Source organism: Sapajus apella, unplaced genomic scaffold (assembly GCF_009761245.1).
Source record: "Sapajus apella isolate SASKATOON/1434 unplaced genomic scaffold, GSC_monkey_1.0 scaffold95, whole genome shotgun sequence".
NCBI lineage: Eukaryota > Metazoa > Chordata > Mammalia > Primates > Cebidae > Sapajus > Sapajus apella.
In genome coordinates this window covers 5,665,483-5,686,651 of record NW_022437035.1, presented here as the reverse complement: position 1 = coordinate 5,686,651, position 21,169 = coordinate 5,665,483, and the positions used below count along the sequence as shown (strand labels likewise).

Here is a 21,169-nt window from a genome sequence, read left to right as displayed (position 1 = left end):
TTAGTATCCATTTTATGGCATGGATCATTTCAGAATTCAACATGATCTTGAGAACACTAGAAGGCTAATTTCTAGAATCTGTTGGCCTAGGATTTTTTTTTTTTTTTTGGAGACGGAGTTTCAGTCTTGTTACCCAGGCTAGAGTGCAATGGCGCGATCTCGGCTCACCACAACCTCCGCCTCCTGGGCTCAGACAATTCTCCTGCCTCAACCTCCTGAGTAGCTGGGACTACAGGCACGCACCACCATGCCCAGCTAATGTTTTGTATTTTTAGTAGAGACGGGGTTTCACCATGTTGACCAGGATGGTCTCGATCTCTGGACCTCGTGATCCACCCGCCTCGGCCTCCCAAAGTGCTGGGATTACAGGCTTAAGCCACCACGCCCGGTTGGCCTAGGATTTTTAACACTCTTTACTGAAAAGAGCTTAGGAGCTCTTCAGCTAGGTAGCCAGTTTTTAGAGGTAACCCCCCACTTACTGTGCAACCACTGGCAAGTTACTTAATACCTACACACTACAATGGCCATAGCATCATCTTCCTTTGCAGAATTGCTATGATGAATAAATTCACTAAATTTAAACATAATGAAGAAAGACCAAGCATGGAACAAGGCACCTAACTTGAGAAATCATACTACAAAGCTACAGAGAGCCAATAAGCAGCTTTTGAATGGTTTCATTTACGATGGCAGAATGGAGTCCTTCGTACTCCCACTGCGAAAGTTTAAAATGTCTGGGTATTTTACTATTACAAACACATTACTCATTTGTTTTACTGGATGACTGAGAGCAGCATTTTACTTGGAGGTGCAGCTACACGTAATTATCTTAAAGATTACCTGGGTGGTCTGTGCATATCCTTGAGTGGGCTGGGCTGTGTAAGCACTGTAGCTGCAAAAGAATTAAATACAATAACTTGAATAGAAAACATTCAAATACCACCACATCCTCTATAATTATAGAAGGTCCATACTCTAAAAATATTAATCACAGACAAAATATGGTTATAAAAGACTGACTTACCCCTGCTGCGCTGCAGCTTGGCTATAGGTACTGTAATCTAGAGGAAAATGGGGAGAAAAAATAGTGGAAAATTAGCAGAAACAAGGGAAAGAGAAAAAAGGGGGAAGGAATTCACGTGGCAGGAGGAAATCTTTAAACTGAAGAGGGGATCTGCCAACACAGGTCCAAATGAATCCCCCTTCTCTCTCAACACCTAACAGAAAAAAAAGTCTAGGCCAGTTAAACTCAGAACATTTGACTATGGGATGAGCTAATGAGGTCAAGATCAGCTGATTTGGCAGGGATACTTTGCATGTTCCCATGACCACAACCCCCATCCCCCAAACAATCCCAGTTGTCATTTGAAATACAGGATGATGATCATCATCTCAGACTGACAACAAGTTCTACTAACAGGGTCAGAAGTTCTTACCCTCATATAAAAAGGAGGCATGCAACAATAATACAAAGTTTAACAGTAGACTGGTTACGTTAGAAGCTACCTCTCCTCAAAAATTAGTTTTCATTCCCCTCACTTTAACAAGTTAGACCATCACTCCCTAGCTCAACGATAGTGAAATGGAACGGCAGACAAGAAGACAGTCACCACAGTCCAGTGTTTTAAAGGGTTTGCTGTGTCAGAACTACATTTGTGCAGTAACTCAAAAGCTAGACACATAAATCCTGGTGAAGTACAGTTAAGGCAGAATCCTGAACATTGGCAAAGAAGAGAACCAACTTTCATACAACTCAAAATGATTTCAACTTAAAAAAAAAATGACATGTATTTTCATCCCTTAGTAAACCTCCCTGTAATTTTGCTTTTCCTATGAAATTTACAACATGCATCCAAAGGGACTAAAAACTGGTCCACTGAGGTGTCTACAGCTAGTAAAAACAAACAGAAAATAGTTATGTATTCAGAGCACTACTGAATTAAAGTTAGGTAAGTTTAGTGTTTTTTTTTAAAAGCAGTTAAAGTAATTGTTTTTGAAAATTTTGCCCAATTCTTCCTTTTTCCACAGGAATACATATCTTATTCTGTCTAAAGACAGTACTGCCATTAGGATGGAAAAAAGGGGTCCTTTATTTTCCAATCAGAAAGTAGTCCCTCATCCAAAACCAACAACTGCATCCACTTCATGCAGTCCAAAGCCAGCCTCACAATACCTTGGCCTGCCTGGCTTGAGAGAACTTTGCTGAATCCACCAGTCTATGTTGGCTTACCCATTTACCTTTCCATACTTAACCGGACTACTTTCTTTCCTTTGTACACATTCTTAACTCAAAACCCTGAATCACCAAGAGGATCAAATTAACTGCCCAAAGTCTACCTATAATGAAAAAACAGATGTGTTCACAACAATCTTAAAGGCATTTTCAATAGCACTACAAGTCATACCCCCTGTGACATTAAAACTCAATGTAAATCATTTCTTCCATGTGGCATCTACAGAATAAACATTTAACATCACAGCAATGAAGCATTTAACATCAAATATTTTAACCCACATTTTGTTGAGGTCTTTGCTTGAGAAACAATTCTAAATCACTGACATTCAAGTTCAACGTTTGCAAGATGACTTCTATACAAGAGCAGTTATGTAAAACATAAAACTGGCAAAGTTGATATGGAACTAATGACCTCGTATCAGTGAGAAACCAGGGGATTCGGCCCTATACTAACTGGTGGGCTCTAGGAGGTAGCAAACTTGTATTTATCTCCCCAGACCACAGAAACATCACAGGACCTCGAACAAGCTATTAAGTTGGTGCAAAAGTAATTGTGGTTTTTGTCATTAAAATGGGAAAACCACAATTACTTTTGCACCAATCTAATACAATTACACAATGGTAAGATTATTCAGCAACCAACTGTGTTTGTTTTTAATCCCCAAAAGTGAGCCACAGACTTCATTAAAAATCACTTCACTGTGACTGGGGGATGGGGGTTCTAGATTCCTGGGAGTTTGCACTGTAATTATTGGTTGCACTGGATATATGTTTCATATACTTTTCTACAAGATACACACTAGGACAGAAAACCTCTAATTAACCCAAAGCAACGGTTTAACACTTTATAGTAGTCACTATGGAAGCTCCAGATTTAGAGTTTCACATTACCTCAGTTGAAGTCAGCATGCGACAAATTTATGGAAGCTTATGATGGAAAGTCAGAAGGGCTCAAAGCTTAAGAGATCTAGTCTAACTTCTGTACTTTACAGGAAAGGAAACTGAGACCCAGATTACTTATGTGACTCTCTGAAGGCCCCCCTCCAGCCAAGCCTAAGGTGTTTACCTCACAGAAACCACAACTGTAATTCTCAGCACAGCATATGGTAGTTACCAGTGAACAAAGCTTGAACAAAGTTGACTGAAAAAAGACATGTCCAGCCATGCAAAACGTCAACGCACACGTTTTGCCTTTTCAGGTTTTTGCAGAGGAGAAAAGGGTGGAAAGGGCACCTAGGACACCACTTCCCACCATGAGGTTAGACTGTGGTATTTAAGAGTTCTCTCTTCTAGGGGTACTCCTTGGTACCCTGGCACGAACAGCCAACACTTACTTGTTAACTGACCACACAGATAGGGAGAATTTTTAAACTGTCCTTAAGTTGCTAAATTCTGGGCCCAGAGCTTTTCTTTCCCGTCTTCCCTCTCACCGTCTCTAAGGCCTGGAGCCAGGTGGCCTGAGGATACCCCCAGAGGCAAACATGCTCTACCCAGCCAATTTCCGCGGGTTAGTGTACCCAGAGGTTGCGAATTGCAGGTGATGGCTAGGCGACACTCCTAAACTGCTCCTTCCATCAAGGACCTCTCTACTCATATTTTGAAGTTCCCACCCGGGGCTTGCTTTCAAGTCCTCTACCGGCCTCTTTTCCCTCTCCTCTGTCGACCTACGAAAGCAACAGGCCTCCGGCCTAACGCCGGCGAATAAACGTGCGAGACCACTGCTGAAGCGTAATTCAAATGCAGGCTCGGCCTTTTGTTCCTCCTAGGTCAGAGGCCAGAAATTTCCTTATGGTAACATTTCTCATCTCTCGATCCAGGCTGGCCTTATTATACAACGGATATCCCTCAGCGTCTGCAGAAAAAGGGCCCTGGGAAGTTACTTAATTGGTTTTGGGGGAGGGGAGGCTACGGATTAATAAATAACGATAAAAATGGAGAAGCCCAAGAAAGCGGCAAACTGGAGGCCCTGCAAGAGGGAGGCACATTCTGTGTAAAGCCCAGGCGGGCCGAAGTTCGGCTTGAGGCTGGAAGCCACCGAAGGAGCAGTTCGGCAGTGCCAGCCGCCCCAGCCGACCAGGCCTTAAGAATGACGAGGCTCCCGCTCATAGGCCGGCACCCCTCGGCCCACAAATCCAAGAAATATTTTGTTTATCTGCTTTATTCCCCGGTTTCTCAGGAAACCCTGAAAACGGGGGAGAGAGGCCTCACAGGAACAGCCGCCTGCGGCGCCCCCGGCGGTTTCACAGTGACCGGCACGAGGCCTGGTCAAATCCCCCTCTTCACGCCGGGCCTCGAAGGCCGCAGGCCCCGCCCACGTGGCGGGAGGCCCGGAGCGCAGGGCGCGAGAACCGCCACACAATGGAGACCAAGGCGGGCCCCGCGCGCCCCCGCCGCCGCGAGCCCCCCGCGCGCCGCGGGCGGCGGAAGGTTCCAGAACCGGCCCGCCCGGTGGGGGGAGGGGAGAGAAACGCGGGTCCCCCGAGCTCTTCGGGCCGCGGCGGGTACCTCAAACCCCTCTCGGCAACTCCACTCAGTCCTCCCAGCCAAGCCTAGAGACGAACGGCCCCCAGTTTGGGCGTTTCGGCTACCGCTGGCGCGACCGCAGTTCCACCACACTCACCCGTGGACGCCATTTTCTCTCCTTCCTCCTCGTTCTCTCAACGTCCGTCTCCCTCTCGCTTTTCCTCTAGGCGCCGCACTGCGCAGGCGCAAATCCCGCAACCTCGGGCGCGACCATCGGGCCAGGCCATGGGGGTGGGGTCAGGAGGGATGAACCACCGCTGTCTCGTTCTTCGCGTCCGCAACCCTTGTCCCAATCCTTTCTAAAGAGCGCCGAACGTTGATACTCGGGGCAAAATAGCACCTAAGGGGCCAGGGCGCCCTTGAGCGGGTCTCAATGTGAAACCGGAGAGGCTCTTCGCACGAGGCCAGGTTGTTTGGAATGGTTCCGTCCTCTGGCTCTAGGGACCGTCGCTGAAGAGTCTGCCCTGCAGGGAGACGGAGATCGGCGGGAGGGCTGGGGGAAGGGACCCGGGCGAGAACAACTGCTGACTAATCCGCGGGCCACGGGGAATTGGGTGGCGCGCCAGCCAGTCGGCCGGGGTTACGCGGCCGGGTGTGCGCGGAATGGGTTCAGGGTTACCGGGTCTCGCCTGGGAGCTACAGTCCCTACTCCCAGCCGGGGTCTCCGACCGGCCTTTCAGGGTTGCGGGGCGCGCTCCGCAGTGAGTACCCGGGACGCGTGGCCCGGGCCAGCGGGGAAGGGGCCCGAGGCCGGTCGTCTGGGTGGGAGGCCTCGAACGCCGTTCCTGGTCCCGAGATCCCATCCCCGGTAGCGGTCGAGGTGGAGCAGGCCCTTTAATCATTCCTTATCCAATACTCTTGCTTTTACAGAAGGGGAAACTGAGGACCAAGGATATTGAGTATCTTTGCAAATTCCACAGCTGAGTTCGAACCAGACAGACCCTAGGACCCCTACTCTATCCGCCACCCGGAAGAATCTCCGTCCTTGTCTTTCCATTCTGCCCTCCTGGCTTCCCAGTAAGGTAGGCAGGGCCTGATGGTGCACCGCCCCGTTTCGTAGATTGAAGAAAGTGAGGTCCAGGGGGCTCAAGTCCCAGTTCCGAGTGTCCGCGAACAAGCTCTTCACCCCTGCTAAGGTGCCCAGAGCGGGGGGAATGGTTGTGAGGATGCAGGAGGAGGTTTATGGTGGGTGCCTTGGGCCCAAACCCTACCTCCAGGCAAGGCTGGCCCCTATCCACCTTCCTGGACCTCAAGCCTGGCCCCCTAGGTGGATGCCAAGGCCCGTGATGCCCTTAAATCCTTCAACAGCACCAGGAGCCAAGTTGGTGTCCTATTTTCTGTGAACACATATAAAGCACTGGCTATGTGCTGTAAATACCCTGGGGAATTTGGGGATGGATCAGAGGAGCCATGACCTCAGACCACCTGCCTAGGGAGACAGACTGGCCAAGCTGTGCTCATAAGGATAAGATACATGATGTTGGGGGGCCAGAAGAGGGGAAGGCATGTTTAAGCTGGGCTTCAAAGGGTGAAATAGGAGTTTGCCTGCTGGCAAAGTGGAGGGAAGGACAATGCAGGCAGAGGAGCTGTCCACATTTTTCCTGCAGGAAACTGGTAGATGTGGAGAAGGCCCTTGGCAGGGGAGCAGATTAGACAGCCTTCTTCTCTGGGATCCTGCTTCCCGCCCTGAATCACCTCAGTGGGAGACCTGGGATGAAGAGGCCTGACCAGGGGTGAAGACCTACAGGCCCTGGAGGACAGGCTGGATGCAAGAGGAAAGCATAGAGGAAAAGGCCTTGCTTTGGTGGGCAGGAAAAGGCCACGTTTCAGGGCCAAAGCTGGGACCAGTGAGGCTAGAGCAGCCACCTCCAAAACGGAGGCCGTCTTGATGGGCCGGTTGATGGCTACGGACGCCTGCCATGATTAGTAGGGATTGCTGTGGTTTACCGAGTAAGAATTGTGGGCCAGGGCTTGCCTTAGCCTATTCCTTTTTATTTCATCATCCTCTGAGGAAAGGAATTTCTGAAGTCCCATTTTACAGATGAGGAAGGAGAGGCTCATCTGTAGAATGAGGCTCATCTGGAAAAGATGAGGTTGGGAAACTTGCTTAGGGACACAGAACAGAAAGAGGTGAAGCGCATACTGGGCCCTTCCTGTGGAAAAGGGAGCTAGAGCCAGAGGGGCTGTGCCAGTTTGGATGCAGGAGGAGGCTTACCGTGGATGGGCTCGCCCTCAAAGGGGATATCTCAGTCACAGCTCTCCTAGTAGGGCTCAAAATGTGGGACTCCTGCCCTTCTGCCCCACCCCTTCCCCAGTGTGCTTGCCCACTGGCTGGTACCACCCCAGGGTCAGGGGCAACTGAAACCATCTGGAGCCTTAAGGCTGGGCACAGGGGAGGGACGAAAGAGGGAGGTAGTAGCTTGAGGTGAAGGGGGAGGACAGAAGAGCGTTAGAGATGGCCTTGAATTCGCCCTGGGGGAGGGGGCTATACACCTCTTTTTGGGAGTTTAGGGCCCATCAGGACTCAAGAGCCTCTATGCCTGTCCCCTGCCAGTCTTTAAACATAGGTGAGTGGAATGGCAAGATGGCTCATGAGCAAATGGTTTAGGGTCTGAGCTCCACTATGGCCAAGCTGCTGGGCCTGCCTCTCCAGCCTGCTTGCACCTCTAGGGCTGTTGATAAGGTACTTGAGAGGGTATTGGTGAGATAGCTGCAATAATAACTTGTTATTGTTTTCCTTTACCCCCCAGCACACAGCCCCAGGACCGCCCCTGACCACCCTCAACCAAGCTATGCATGCCAGGGGCCCCCACGGCCCTCTGTTCCCGCTGCCTCTCGCCTCCTCAGTCCTGATGCTGCTGATGAGCAGCCTGTGGCTGTTGGGGGCCGGCCCCAGCCTTGTCTTGGCCCCGGAGCTGTTGCTGGACCCCTGGCAGGGTGAGGGCCAGCCACATGGACCTTGGAAAGCAGGAAACTTGGTGTAGGGCCTGGGCCCAGTTGGCAGGGGCAGCACGAGCCCTGCAGAGGTTAAGCAGGAATGGGACCCAGTGTCCTGGGGAAGCTTGGCCTTAGACAGGAGCATGCCCAGCACATCCACAGCCAAGAAGGGAGGGCAGATAACTTGGCAGGGTGGGCTGGAACCTGTCGGTAGGAGTGCTTTTCTGATTTCCCTTTCTGGTCGCTTTTTCTTGAAGTAAGAACTAAGGCTGGGCCCAGTGGCTCATGCCTGTAATCCCAGCACTTTGGGAAGTCGAGGACGGTGGATCACTTGAGGTCAGGAGTTTGAGACCACCAGACTTGCCAAGATGGTGAAACCCCGTCTCTACTGAAAATACAAAAATTAGCCAGGCATGGTGGTGGGTGCTTGTAATCCCAGCTACTTGGGAGGCTGAGGCAGGAGAATCACTTGAACCCAGGAGGCAGAGGGTGCAGTGAGCCAAGATCGTGCCACTGCACTTCGACCTGAGTGACAGAGTGAGACTTTGTCTCAAAAAAAAAAAAAAAGAAAAGAAAAGAACTAAGAATTTCAGCTAAGCATGAGGATGGGAAGGAGGAGATGTTGGGGGTTTGAGGAGTGACCTCAACTGAGCAGTTGTTTCCCAATAATAACAACTCCTCCAGTTTATATTTGAGGACCCTCAATGATACTCAGAGAGGTTAGGTGATTTGACCAGGGTCACACAGCTTGAGGGAATAGGGTAGCTCCAGGATTGAAGCAGGCAGTCTCATGCTCTCAGCCAGGTATGATTCAGTAAATGTGGAAGCAGAGTAGCTTCATGGTGTCTGGGACATAGTGAGTGCTCAGTAGCGGGTTGTTAGTGAGAAGACTGAGTGGCAGGTCCTGCCTGTTCAGTTTCATGCCACAGAGGCGTAGCTGCCATGTTTGGAAGTCCTTGGTCCCCTCCACCAATGATTAAGTGGTGGCTGTGGGTAGACTGGCTCCTGGGGAGGGGAGGTGGGCTCAGTGGGTGGCCCTGGTGTAGGGTAACCTTCAACCTACCACACCTGGGACAGCCTTGGATGTTGGAGCCATTAACCTGGCACATAAGCCCCTTCTCTCTCCCAGTGCACCGGCTGCTGACCCATGCCCTGGGCCACACGGCGCTCCCGGGCCTGCTCCTGAGCCTGTTGCTCCTGTCCACTCTGGGCTGGCAGCAGGAGTGCCACCTGGGCACGCTGAGGTTCCTGCATGCCTCGGCCCTGCTTGCCCTGGCTTCTGGGCTGCTGGCAGTGCTGCTGGCAGGCCTGGGGGTGTCTGGTGCAGCCGGCGGCTGTGGATACATGCCTGTCCACCTGGGCATGCTGGCTGGGGAGGGACACCGCCCTAGACGGCCCCGTGGGGCACTGCCACCGTGGCTGCCACCGTGGCTGCTGCTTGCCTTGACCCCGCTGCTCAGCTCTGAGCCACCCTTCCTGCAGCTCCTTTGTGGCCTCCTTGCCGGCCTGGCCTGTATCCTTTGCCTGAGCCCAGGGCCTGTGGGGATGTGCAGGTTCTGTGCATGTCTGGGAAGGAAGTGGCACAAGGGGGTTAAGGCCCAAGCAATACCAGGATGCTGTGCACACACATTCTAGGAGCTTCTCTGAGTCCTCTGGGACATGCTCTGAGCTGGGGCCTCAGGGGTCATGGCCTGGTAGAGGTGCCAATTACAATGTAAAGGGCTCTGTGGGGTCCCTGTAATACCAATGCCATTCTTCACAGAAATAGAAAAGATAATCCTAAAATTTATATGGAACCAGAAAAGACCCAGAATAGCCAAACCACCTTGAGCAAAAAAAACAAAAAAGTTAAAAGCCTGGCTGGGCGCAGTGGCTCTCACCTGTAACCCCAGAACTTTGGGAGGCCAGGCAGGTGGATCACTTTAGATCAGGAGTTCGACACCAGCCTGGTCAACATGGTGAAGCCCCATCTCTACTAAAAATATAAAAATTAGCTGGCTGTGGTGCACACATCTGTAATCCCAGCTACTCAGGAGACTGAAGCAGGAGAATTGCTTGAACCTGGGAGGCTGAGACTCAATGAATCAAGATCAGGCCACTACACTCCAGCCTGGACAACAAAGCGAGACTCTGTCTCGAAAAAAAAAAAAAGGAAAAAATAAAACAGTGCTAGAGCAGTATTTATTGGTGTTCTGCTCATAAGACACTTTTTAGAGACAGAGTTGTTCTGTCACCCAAGCTGGAGTGTGGTGGCACCATCATAGCTCACTACAGCCTCAAACTCCTGGGCTCAAGCGGTTTTCTCACCTCATCCTCCTGAGTAGTTGAGACTACAGGTGTGCACTGCCATGTCCAGCTAATTTTAAAAATGTGTTGTAGAGACAGGTCTATGTTCCCCAGGCTAGTGTTGAACTTCTGGCCTCAACTGATCATCCTGTCTCAGCCTCCCAAAGTGCTGGGATTATACAGGTGGGAGCCACTGCATCTAGCCCTAAGATGCTTCATACTTGTGGGGGGAAAGTGCCACTGGCCCCTGCTCTCTGGCTTTTGGGGGAGGAGCCTGTTTGGACTGGGGACATGAACTATCCAGGCCTGTCTGAAGGCAAGAGCAGGTGTGTCAATGGGACCTTCTTCCAGGAAAGGTGGGCCTGAAATGGTGCACAGGGTTCTGGGAACAGAGTGGGTCAGGGGTGAGCCCAGGCTTTGGGCTGAGGCATACCTGGCTCTGTTTCGCTGAGTAGCTTCAGGCAGATCCCTTTTCCTTTCTGAGCCTCACTGCTGACCAGGGTGACGCTATTCCATGCTGGGCCACAGTGAGGAGATGGGAGGGAATGGCCAACACACTTGGCATGGGGCCTAGCCTGTGGCGTGGGCCCACCCCTGGCTGCTTTTGGTTTTCCTTGACCGGCCGCCCTGCCCCGGGCAGACAGACACAGCTGGGGCCTTCCGGTGGCTGGAGCCCTCGGAGCGGCGGCTGCAGGTGCTGCAAGAGGGCGTCTTGTGCAGGACCCTGGCAGGGTGCTGGCCCCTGAGGCTCCTTCCCATCCCGAGCAGCCTGGCCGAGCTGCCTGTCACCCATCCTGCTGGAGTGAGGTGAGGGTGATGCAGGGGACACCAGTCTGGGTGGTGGGCGATGTGGCAGGGCTGGCAGTCAGGCCCTCTTCTGTTCTCCTCCAGGCCTCCCATTCCTGGACCACTTTATGTGGCCTCCTCTGACCTCTGGTCCCACCGTGAAGGCTCGGCCCTGCCCCCACTAGGTCTGAGGCCTGTGCACCCCACCTGGGAGGGCTCCTCAGAGGCGGGCCTGGACTGGGCCAGGGCCAGCTTCTCCCCAGGGACTCCAATGTGGGAGGCGTTGGATGAGCAGATGCTGCAGGAGGGGATCCAGGCCTCACTTCTTGACGGGCCATCCCAGGGGCCCCAGAGCCCACCATGGCTGTCCAAGTCCTCTGTCTCCTCTCTGCGGTAAGGTGGGCTGGGCAGAGGTGGGGTCCCCTGATGTAGGGGCCACGGGTGGCCCTGACACTTTGAACTTGTCTCCCCACTCCCCACAGGCTGCAGCAGCTGGAGCGCATGGGCTTCCCCACGGAGCAGGCGGTGGTGGCGCTGGCAGCCACAGGCCGCGTGGAGGGTGCTGTGTCACTGCTGGTCGGAGGACAAGTGGGAACTAAGGCCCTGGTGACCCAGGGGAAGGGTGGGCCTGCCCACTCCGAGGGTCCTGGGCCTCCCTAGCTCAGACAGAGTGGGGGTACAGGCAGGCCCTTGGGTGTCAAGGGGCTGGGCTGCATGTGGGTACCCTGAGCCCCTGCTCTGTCTGCTGAGGGCCGCAGCAGGGTGCAGAGGCACCTCTGGAGGCAGGAGAGGCCCCACAGCATGCTGCCCTAGTATACATTTAGAATAAAAACCAGTTTGTATTTCAACCTGGACCTCCTTGGTGGCAGCAGTTGTGTTTGACTCTTCTGTGTTGGCATCAGGGGGATGAAGGGATGAATGAATGAATGAGCACCAAATGAATGACCAGTTGTGGGAGAGCTGTTCCCTGATGTCCAGAGACACAGGCTTCCTGCCCCTGCGCCGTGCAGCCTGTTCTTCCAGGAGGCTCGTCTTCCAGCGCAGAGCGTTCTCCACTGCCTGTCTCCTGCCCATTTCTAGCCTTCCTCCCATCACACCCTCTTCCCTGCTGCCCCCATCTAAGCACACAGTGAGACCAGCCTGCGGGGAATCAGGTAGGGGCCTTTATTGGCCAGCACACTTCTACCTCCTGGTGTCTGTGAAAAGCATTTGTGGGAGCAGGTGGTCCCTTCCTCTCCATGCCCCCAGCCCCAACTGAAACGCAGGAGGGCCTGGGAGCTCAGAGGGGAGAACTAAGGCAAGGAGCCCCTGGCAATCCAGTAAGAGATTGGGCAGCCTGACCTTGGAGTGGGAACCCAGCACTGGACAACAAGGAGGGAGGGGTGCAGGAGGGCGCCCCGAGGTTTGGTTGGGGAGGAGGGGGAGGGAGACTGCCCCCCCACCATGTCATCCCTGCATGTGCTGAGCCCCAGCTCCTGACTCCCTTAGTGCCTTTGGGCCTAGATGCTCAGAAAGCATATGAGAGGAAGCCTTGTACCTCTACCCTTCCTTGAAGGCCTACATCCCCCCACGTCACAGAGGGAAACTGAGGCCCAGGCCTCACCTCTCAGGCCCTGCTCAGCCTCAGACATGTGTGAGGTGCCAGGACTGAGACCTGCCTACCCCTAAGGCCTAGATGGCAGAAGGGACCCTGAGGACATTAATAAATATGGACGGGTGGTCCCTGGAGGCAGCTAGCTGAGTCCAGGTAGGAGGGGAAGCCTGGCCTGGTCTGCCCCAGGGGCCACCATCACCCTCAGCCTCTCTCGTCCCGGCTCCTGGGGGCCACGATCCGGTAGTTGGCTGCATATCCGCCCCTCTTGCCCCGAAGGAGGCTGGGGGTGCCTGTGCCGGCAGGGCCTGCCCCAGACCCCAGCTCTGGTTCTGCCGAAGGGAAGAAGGAGAGAGGCCACATTAGGGAGGTTCATGTGAGGTGCCTACCTCCCCTTGGCCCTCTAGGGGTTGGCAGAACTGGGCAACCTCTGCCAGGTGTAATCTACCCTGGTGTCTGGCCACAGAGCTGTGGGCAAGGGGGTCTGCAGATTGGTTAATGCCTCCCCCCAGGATTTACCAGCCACCAACCCAAGAAGAACACTCAGGGCTTGATTCCTGCTTTGTCAAGTGGAAATAACCAGACTCACCGCCTTTAGGAAGTGTTTAGCATGCAGTGAATGCTTCATATAAAGGCTGGTTATTTTTTCTATTCATTTTGGGGTGGAGGTGTGCCCTGAATCATCCCCATTTGGTAGCTGGGTAAACTGAGGCTAGGGAACAGACTTGGGCTAAGTCGCCAGCTGGGGGAAAGGGCTTAGGAGGCCAGGCTCTGCCACTGACCTGCTGTGCAGCCTTGGGTAAGCTGTGCTTCTGTCAGGGCCTCAGTTGTCTCATGTCTACAACAGGGACAGTTCCAAATGGAACTGAAAAACTACTCATCCTTCAAAACCAAGGGTAGGAGCCACCTCCTCCAGGAAGCCTTCTGTGACTATCATCTCAGCCCTTCCCAAAGCAAAATGAGCAGGCCAGGCAGGTCAGAAGAATAGGCTGTTTTTCTAGGGGGAGACGGACACTCAGGGAGGAGAAGCCCTCGGTGGAGGACTTGGCTAAGCCTCAATAGGACAGATACTTGGGTTCTGGTGAACACCAGGTTCCCACTGAGGGCACTGCCAGGGAGTGGGCTATCCCCTCGTAATCATGACTGCCAGTGCCCTGACCCTGTGTTGCCCAGCCTTCCATGCACTTCTGGGCTGAGACGAGGGCTCCTAGAGCAGACAGGCATGTGTGGTAACTGAAAGGGACATCCCATACCCGAAGTCAGGGAGTGTGGGAGGGGAGTAGCACCGAGCACTGGCCCTCCAGTGCCACTTAGGGTTGTGTCCTGGTCCCACTCTACCACAGTTATGTGGCCTTGGGCAAGTCACAGAACCTCTGAGCCTCATCGGAATATGGGGATAATAGTCCTGTTTTCACACTCTTGTGATACATGTGTTTACCATGACCAGGACTGGAAAGTGGTTTTTGCAGGAAATGCTGGATTATTACGGTTATGAGGTTGGTGTCATTTCGACCCAGATCTCCTGTGGGTCTGGTCCCTGTGACTTTGTCACAATCAAATTTGGGGCCCTGGATGAGCAGCAGAGTCATCAAACCTTTGCTGATGAAGCCCAAAGAGCCAGCACTTTAGAGGGGAGACCTGAGGTGGACCCCTAGCCTGACCGTTCCTATCCCTGTGACCCTGAAGCAATCACAAGAGCCCACCAAGCCTCTGTTTCTTCATCTGTAAAATGGCCATGGCATCGCTCACTTAGCAAGCTTACTACTCTAACAGATTGGAGATGATCAATCCTGCTCAGGTGGGCCAGACACGTGGCAGCTGATACTATTATAATTATTGACTATAACCTAAACATAAACTCCATCTGGGTCTTCAATAGCATCTGCTATGTATGTTGGGCCAATGAGGAGGGTCCCACCTTCTTCCCTGGTCCATCTCCTTCTCCCCCGACCTGTCTCTCTAAGCCCTGACCCTAGCTGGCTTGAGGGGCCACTGGCAGTGGGTGTGGACCTTCTGAGGTGCCTGTCACTTCTCTTCCTGGGCTATCAGAGTCAGAGCTCGCTGAAGGCAGGGACAGATCCAGAGTCACAGTAACCCAAATGTGTCCCTTCTAGCTCCTGCCCCAATCCTGAGAGAGAGGGTGGGGGTACCTAAAAAGGTGCTGAGAGACTGATATTTGGTCCTTGGCCCCTCTCTGTAAGAGGGGAGGATGTCTGGGAGCTAGGCACTGAAGTTTCTGGAAGTTAGAGAAGCACGCAGCACTGTGGGAGGGGCTCTGGAAGCAGACCCCATACACTTCCCAGCCTCTGGGCCTCTGCACAGGCAGGACTCTCTCTCAGGGCTTCCCCGCCCACTTCCCCACCTGGCACACTCATTGGGATCTTCCAGGATCCAACGCAGAGTCATGTCTTCCAAGAAGACTTCTCCACCCTTAGGGACAAGTGACTGTTCCTCATCCACAACCTTCCGTGCTCCCCAACCCCACAGCTCTATAGATATGACTCCCTGCCTCTTATGGGCAGCTCCCCAAGGCAGGGACCTGTCTGCACTTCAGAGCGCCAGTGCCCACCCAGCCTGGCTTTCAGTGAGTGCTCCCTATGGTTTTGCTGGATGAAGGTGGCTGGGCTCTAACTTTAACCCTCCTTCTTGCTTGGGACCTAAGTTTCTCAGGCTGGAGTGCAGTGGAGTGATCTCAGGTCACTGCAACCTCTGCTTCCCAGGTTCAAGTGATTCTCCTGCCTCTGACTCCCAAGTAGTTTGGGTTACAGGTGCCCACCACCACGTCCAGCTAATTTTTGTATTTTTAGTGGAGATAGGGTTTCACCATGTTGCTCAGGCTGGTCTCAAACTCCTGACCTCAGGTGATCCACACACCTCGGCCTCCCAAAGTGCTAGGATTACAGGCATGAGCCACCACAACCAGCCTCTCAGTCTCTAAAATAGATGCGAGGTTGGACATGATGTGGAGGCCTCTGTGCACTGATATGCTCACTGGGCTGTGAGATGGGGCTGCTGGGCAGGTGAGGAACAGAGCCCAGCCCCTTGGGTGGCCAATCCCTTCCTTTCTCCGGGGCCAGCCACAGGCTCCAGTTTCATGGGGAGAGATGTTCTCAGCCTAACTCCCAGGAGGCAGATGCAAGGAGGGGTACTGCCTACTGGTGTCTTAACCACTTCCTGTGTTACCCCAAGCTGCCTTCTAGGACCTTCTTGATCTGGGCCCTGCTGGACTCTATTGCTTCTGGGCTCCTGGTCTCTTGGCTTTCACTCATGCTGTTTCTCTGCCTGTTCACTCTCCCCAGATCTTTGCCCTTCAGGTCTCCACTTAGATGTTACCCCCTCCAGGAAGACCTCCCTGACCCCCCTCCAACCTCTTCTAGGCCAGGCCAGAGGCACTTCTGTATTCCCATGGCTGCCTGTACTCCCTTCCCTGCAGTGTAGCTCACCTTGGGTTTCTCTACCAGTGTCAGTGTTCTCCTGAGCCCCCCAGCACCCTACACTCCTCAAAGGCAGGGCTATATCTGTCTTATCTGGTGGAGCTTGTCCCAACAAGGTGCCTGGCACAGAGCAGGTGCTCATTCACTTCAGTGACCAGAGCCTTCTCTCTACCAGGCACCATCTGCTGGTTGGCTGGATGCAGAACGAGTGTCCGCTGGCCTGGGCCGAGCATCGGAAGGTGCCTTCTGCATGCCCAGGCCCTTCCCAGGCCCTTCCTGGAAGAGGCTGCCCCTGCCTGCCCGCCCTGCCATTACCTGGCCAGATGATGGCTTCCAGCAGGGTGACCCGTCTGGCCAGGAGCTCCAGCTGAGCCTGCTGCTGCAGGAAGCTCTGTAAGCTAGGAGCCTGATGGGAGATGGAGAAGAGCAGACAGTGCGAGTCTGGCCTCCAAGGGCTGGGCTGGGGAGCCAAGCGGGGAGGGTAGGAGGGCACTGCCAGCTGGCATCAGGGCAGGAGCCTGGGAGTGAGTCTCTACTGAGACCTCTGTTTCCTCTCCTAAGGTGGGGACAGGGCTGGCCTGGCTCCTTGAGTGACCACATGGGTGGGAAGTTTCTGGGTGAATGCCTGGGGTGACTGCCTGGCTCTTAGTCCCCTAAAGGGACCAACAGAACAGGTTGGGAGGACCAAAGGGAAAACTGCAAAGGGGACACCTGGGGCCAGTAAGTGGCCCCAGGCCAGACAGCCTGCCTTGCGAGAGCCTCTGGGGGCTTATGGGAGAGGAAGGTCAGAACTGGTAGGTGGTGTATTACCCAGAGTCCCCTGGGGGCTGAGCCTGGCTCTGTCACTCAGTCTCCTGCCCTTCAGGAGCCTTGCTCCATGACCTATTGTCTTGGGGGCTGACTGTTACCCATGATTTCTCTAGAGCTGAAGGCCGGCTAGAGTCTGGATCCATTACCTATAATCCTCCTGTTGCCCTGAGCTGTGATTTGATTACCCATTTCCCCTTGCACTGCAGGAGTCTAACTCTTTTGCCCACAATCCCACTGCTGGACTGGAGTTTGGTTCCATTGCCCATAAGTTCTTCCAAACTTGAAATCTGTCATCTCTGGTTCCCTGCAGGCCTGGAAACCACACTGCCCATAATGCCTAGAGGCCCAGGTCTGACCACAGGGGCGGGGCCCGGGTTTCTAAGGCACCCCAGCCCCTGTAGAGGAGGGAACCAGTGAGGGATGGGTGGTCATGGCCTCTCGGGTCCATGCTTGCCTGGGGCAGGCACCTTCTCCAGCCTCATGACTCGCCTTAGGCCAGATCCGCCCCAGGAGGGCTTGGGGAAGGCCAGCAGGCAAGGGCTGGGCCGTCTGTCCGTCTGTCTGTCTCTACTCACCATAGAGCCCAATCATTGTTTCCAAGATTAAAACCCTCTCAGCTAAAATCTTCAAAGCCTCGCGTAGTTGGTGCAACCCCTCCCCCTGCAGAGGAAAGAGACAGATGCAGCCGTGAAGGGGGCAGGGGAGGGGACCCTGCAAAGCCCGTCGGTGGCCCATGCCCCACCCAGGACATGCACCTGCAGCCCTCCACTACTTGCCGCAGCCCAGGGCCCAAGGACAGCCAAAACAAGACCAGGAGAGGACAGGAGCGGGGACAAGGCAGGCAGAAAGAAGCAACCCCTGCGGGACCTCCCAAAAGGTCCCGTTGGATCCCAGCTGGCTGCTCTCCTACACTGCTGCAAATCCTGCTGCGCTGAAGGCAGGGGGAGCAAATCTATAGGGACAGAACTGGCCGTCCTGGAGGCTGCTGGGGGCCCTCCTGTCCTGTAACATCTGTCACCCAGCACTAGCTGCTTTCCCAATACCTTCATGATTCCTGCCATATCCCTTGGCCACCTATATGCTTATTTACTTCACATTCCTTAAATTTACTTTTTGCTTTAAATCACCACATTAGCCTCACCCTAATTACTCCTATCAGTGAGCTCAGGCTAGTTACCAGTATTTCCACTCATGCCCAAATGAATATACAGATGTTCCTTGACTTTCAATGGGGTTTCATCCCAATAAACCCAGTGGAAGTTGAAAATATCGCAAGTAAAAAGTACGTTTTTTTTTTTTTTTTAAGAGATGAAGGTCTTGCTATGTTGTCCAGGCTGGTCTCAGTCTCCTGGCCTCAAGTCCTTTCTCAGCCTCCCAAACTGTTGGGATCACAAGCATGAGCCACGATCCCTGGCCAAAAAATTGCTTTTTTGACATACAATATTTTCAACTTACAATAGATCTATTTGGAAGTAAAGTTGAGGAATGTACTGAAAGCCTATTGCTTTTGCGCAATTGTAAAGTTGAAAAATTGTAATTTGAGGCTGGGTGCGGTGGCTCACGCCTATAATCCCAGCACTTTGGGAGGCCAAGGCGGGTGGACCACGAGGTCATAAGTTCGAGACCAGCCTGACCAACATGGTGAAACCCTGCCTCTACTAAAAATACAAAAATTAGCTGGGTGTGGTGGCACATGCCTGTAGTCCCAGCTACTCAGGAGGCTGAGGCAGGAGAATTGCTTGAACTCAGGAGATGGAGGATGGAGTGATGGAGTGGGCTGAGATCATGCCACTGCACTCCAGCCTGGGCAACAGAGTGAGACTCTGTCTCAAAAACAAAACAAAACAAAAAAAAAAAGAAAAATTGTAATTTGAACCGTCATAAGATGGGGACCATCAATATTAAAATTAGACAAGGCTTGAGTTACATTGCTTTTGGAGAGGTTGTACTTAAAATGCTGACAAACTTGAGGCTCAGGCCTCTGCCCCTTCCCCAACTCTTTGCACTTTGGGTTTCCTACCTGGAAAACAGTGCTCACCCCTCCCAGGGCGTAGACTACGCCAGGCCCACATTCTGGCACATCCTGATGCGTCGCCCTCAGCTCAGCCCTGTCCTCTTTGCAGTACAGGTTTGTTTCTCCCTGTCTCTGGCTCCTAGGCCCCAGGGATGTGGCAGTGGGCCTACAAAGCCCTTCTCCAAGGCCACCAGCTCTGGGGCTCCCCACTCCCCAAGTGGTGCCAGCTGCTGTCCAGGGCTCGTGCCAGCGACTTCATCTCTTCCTCCCCATCTGCATCCTTTCCTTCCCCAGCATCCGGTCCACAATCTTGACAACACTCCACACTCCCACACTGCTTCCTCTTTCCTAGTCCAGACCAAAGCTATTTCCAGAACGTAGATCTCTCAATTCCAACAGAGTGCCAGGATGACAAATAGAACTATCCCAGCCCTGAGGACATCTGGAAGTTTCTCTTGGTGTCGTTTACTCAGTACAGATAAGTGAAGGGATGGACAATATGCATAGTTGTGTAATTACAAGCCAACCCTTTAAGGTTGTTGCTTCTCACAAAACCATCTAAACAACTGAGAGGGCTACCAATATGAGTGAGCCTGCTTGCTGGGGCTAACCCTTGTGACCCAGCTGTCCTGTCCACATCACAGGGATTGGGTGACCCTCAGGCCGCTGAATGGTCATTTCAGCCTGGGGGTCCCAGGGTCACCACAGGCTGAATGCCAAAGTAATCCCCCTTCAAATATTATAGGGGCAGAGTCTAAAAATGAATGATCTTGGCTAGGCACAGTGGTTTACACCTGTAATCTCATTGCTTTGGGAGGCTGAAGTGGGAGGATCATTTGAGGCTAGGAGTTTGAGAGCAGCCTGGAGAACATAGCGAGACCCCACATCTACAAAAAAAAATTTAAAAATTAAGAGTGGGTACGGTGGCTGTCCTATAATCCCAGCACTTTGGGAGGCCAAGGTGGGCGGATCACTTGAGGTCAGGAGTTTGAGAGCAGCCTGGCCAACATGGTGAAACCCTATTTTCACTAAAAATACAAAAATTAGCTGAGTGTGGTGGTGCACACCTATAATCTCAGCTACTTGGGAGGCTGAGGTGGAAGAATCACTGGAACCCAGGAGGCAGAGGTTGTAGCAAGCTAAGATCGTGCTACTGTACTCCAACTTGGGTGACAGAGTGAGACTCCATCTCAATAAAAAAAAAAAGAAAAAAATGAGTTGGGTGTGGTGGCACACACCTGTCATTCTAGCTACTCTGGAGGCTGAGGTGGGAAGTTCACTTGAGCACAAGAGTTTGAGGTTGCAGTGAGCTATGATTATTCCACTGCACTCCAAGATGGGTGACAGGGCAAGAATATGTCTCAAAAAAAGCCAGGGGGCCTGGCATGGTGGCTCACACCTATAATCCCAGCACTTCAAGAGGCCAAGGTGGGAGGGTCACTTGAGCCTACCTGGGGCAATATAGTGAGACCCCGTATCTGAAAATTTAAAAAAAGGCTGGATGCAGTGGCTCACATATGTAATCCCAGCACTTTGGGAGGCTGAGGTGGACGGATCACCTGAAGTTAGAAGTTCGAGATCAGCCTGGCCAGCATGGGGAAATCCCACCTCTACTAAAAATATAAAAAAATTAGCCAGGTGTGGTGGCAGGCGCCTGCAATCCCAGCTGCTCAGGAGACTGAGACACAAGAATCGCTTGAACCCGGGAGGCAGAGGTTGCAGTGAGCAGAGATTGCGCCATTGCACTCCAGTCTGGGTGACAAGAGCAAAACTCCATCTTAATAAATTAATAAATATAAATAAAGAAATAAAAGGCATTTTAAGGGCCAGACACCATGGGCTCATGCCTGTAATCTCAGCACTTTGGGAGGTTGAGATGGGCAGATCACCTGAGGTCGGGAGTTCAGGATCAGCCTGGCCAACATGGTGAAACCCTGTCTCTAGTAAAAACACAAAAATTAGCCAGGTGTTGTGGTGCACACCTGTAATCCTAGCTACTTGGGAGTTGGAGGGGAAGGTTGTATTGAGCTGAGATTGTGCCACTATACTCCAGCCTGGGCGACAGAGACTCTGTCTCAAAAAAAAAAAAAAAAAAAAAAAGGCATTTGGGGACAACTGGTAAAATAACAGGTAAGTCACATATTAAATGGCATCATTTTGCTAAATAAATGTTAGCTTTCTTAAGTATGACAGTGGTATCGTAGCTATATGGGAGAATGTCCATATTCATTCCAGGTGCACACTGCAATGTTAGGGGAAATGTGGCTGGGTTTTGCAGCTTACTTTCAAATGAGTTTGAAAAAAAGATCTATAAATATACAAGAGAGAATGACAGAACTGTGGCACAATACAGTCATGTGCCATGTAATCACGTTTCCATCCACGACGGATTGCAAATCTCCATGGTGGTCTCACAAGATTATAATGGAGCTAAAAAATTCCCATTGCCTAGTATTTACTATGCTATTATACTTAAATAAATATAATATAGTACTTATTTATTTTTGAGACAGGGTCTTGCTGTGTTACCTAGGCTGGAGTGTAGTGGCGTG

General features: G+C 52.5%; 3 protein-coding genes across 26 annotated transcripts in view; 1 reads left to right on the top strand and 2 right to left on the bottom strand.

Moving 5' to 3' along the window:
• EWSR1 (EWS RNA binding protein 1) overlaps positions 1 to 5,193 on the bottom strand; it is a 31,285-nt gene extending 26,092 nt beyond the window's left edge. For 4 of the 11 annotated variants that reach the window (XM_032256764.1, XM_032256766.1, XM_032256767.1 and 1 more), the window contains exons 1-3: positions 4,857 to 5,184; positions 1,025 to 1,061; positions 841 to 892 (exon numbers count right to left, since the gene is read on the bottom strand). In XM_032256764.1, coding sequence (XP_032112655.1) covers positions 841 to 892; positions 1,025 to 1,061; positions 4,857 to 4,869 — 102 coding nt within the window. In that variant the 5' untranslated portion in view covers positions 4,870 to 5,184. Of the gene's footprint in view, positions 1 to 840; positions 893 to 1,024; positions 1,062 to 4,856 lie in introns of all 11 variants that reach the window. The other 7 variants (XM_032256758.1, XM_032256759.1, XM_032256760.1 and 4 more) reach the window with 4 other exon arrangements.
• Positions 5,194 to 5,216: 23 nt separating this feature from the next.
• RHBDD3 (rhomboid domain containing 3) lies at positions 5,217 to 11,622 on the top strand. Of its 5 annotated transcripts, XM_032256783.1 has the most exons (7): positions 5,217 to 5,460; positions 5,630 to 5,781; positions 7,510 to 7,696; positions 8,826 to 9,209; positions 10,627 to 10,789; positions 10,874 to 11,161; positions 11,251 to 11,622. In XM_032256783.1, the coding sequence occupies exons 3-7, from the start codon at positions 7,552 to 7,554 to the stop codon at positions 11,426 to 11,428; spliced, it is 1,158 nt and encodes a 385-aa protein (XP_032112674.1). In that variant the 5' UTR covers positions 5,217 to 5,460; positions 5,630 to 5,781; positions 7,510 to 7,551; the 3' UTR covers positions 11,429 to 11,622. The 5 variants fall into 5 exon arrangements, with proteins under 5 accessions (XP_032112674.1, XP_032112676.1, XP_032112675.1 ...); XM_032256785.1 differs by lacking the exon at positions 5,630 to 5,781 and having other exon boundaries at positions 5,230 to 5,460; positions 11,251 to 11,616; XM_032256784.1 differs by having other exon boundaries at positions 5,460 to 5,781; positions 11,251 to 11,616.
• A 287-nt stretch (positions 11,623 to 11,909) lies between these two features.
• The window catches only part of EMID1 (EMI domain containing 1), a 50,821-nt gene continuing 41,561 nt past the window's right edge, over positions 11,910 to 21,169 (bottom strand). For 4 of the 10 annotated variants that reach the window (XM_032256777.1, XM_032256771.1, XM_032256775.1 and 1 more), the window contains one exon: positions 11,910 to 12,691. In XM_032256777.1, coding sequence (XP_032112668.1) covers positions 12,440 to 12,691 — 252 coding nt within the window. In that variant the 3' untranslated portion in view covers positions 11,910 to 12,439. Of the gene's footprint in view, positions 12,692 to 13,141; positions 13,357 to 16,108; positions 16,200 to 17,178; positions 17,264 to 21,169 lie in introns of those variants that run through there. The other 6 variants (XM_032256778.1, XM_032256774.1, XM_032256776.1 and 3 more) reach the window with 4 other exon arrangements.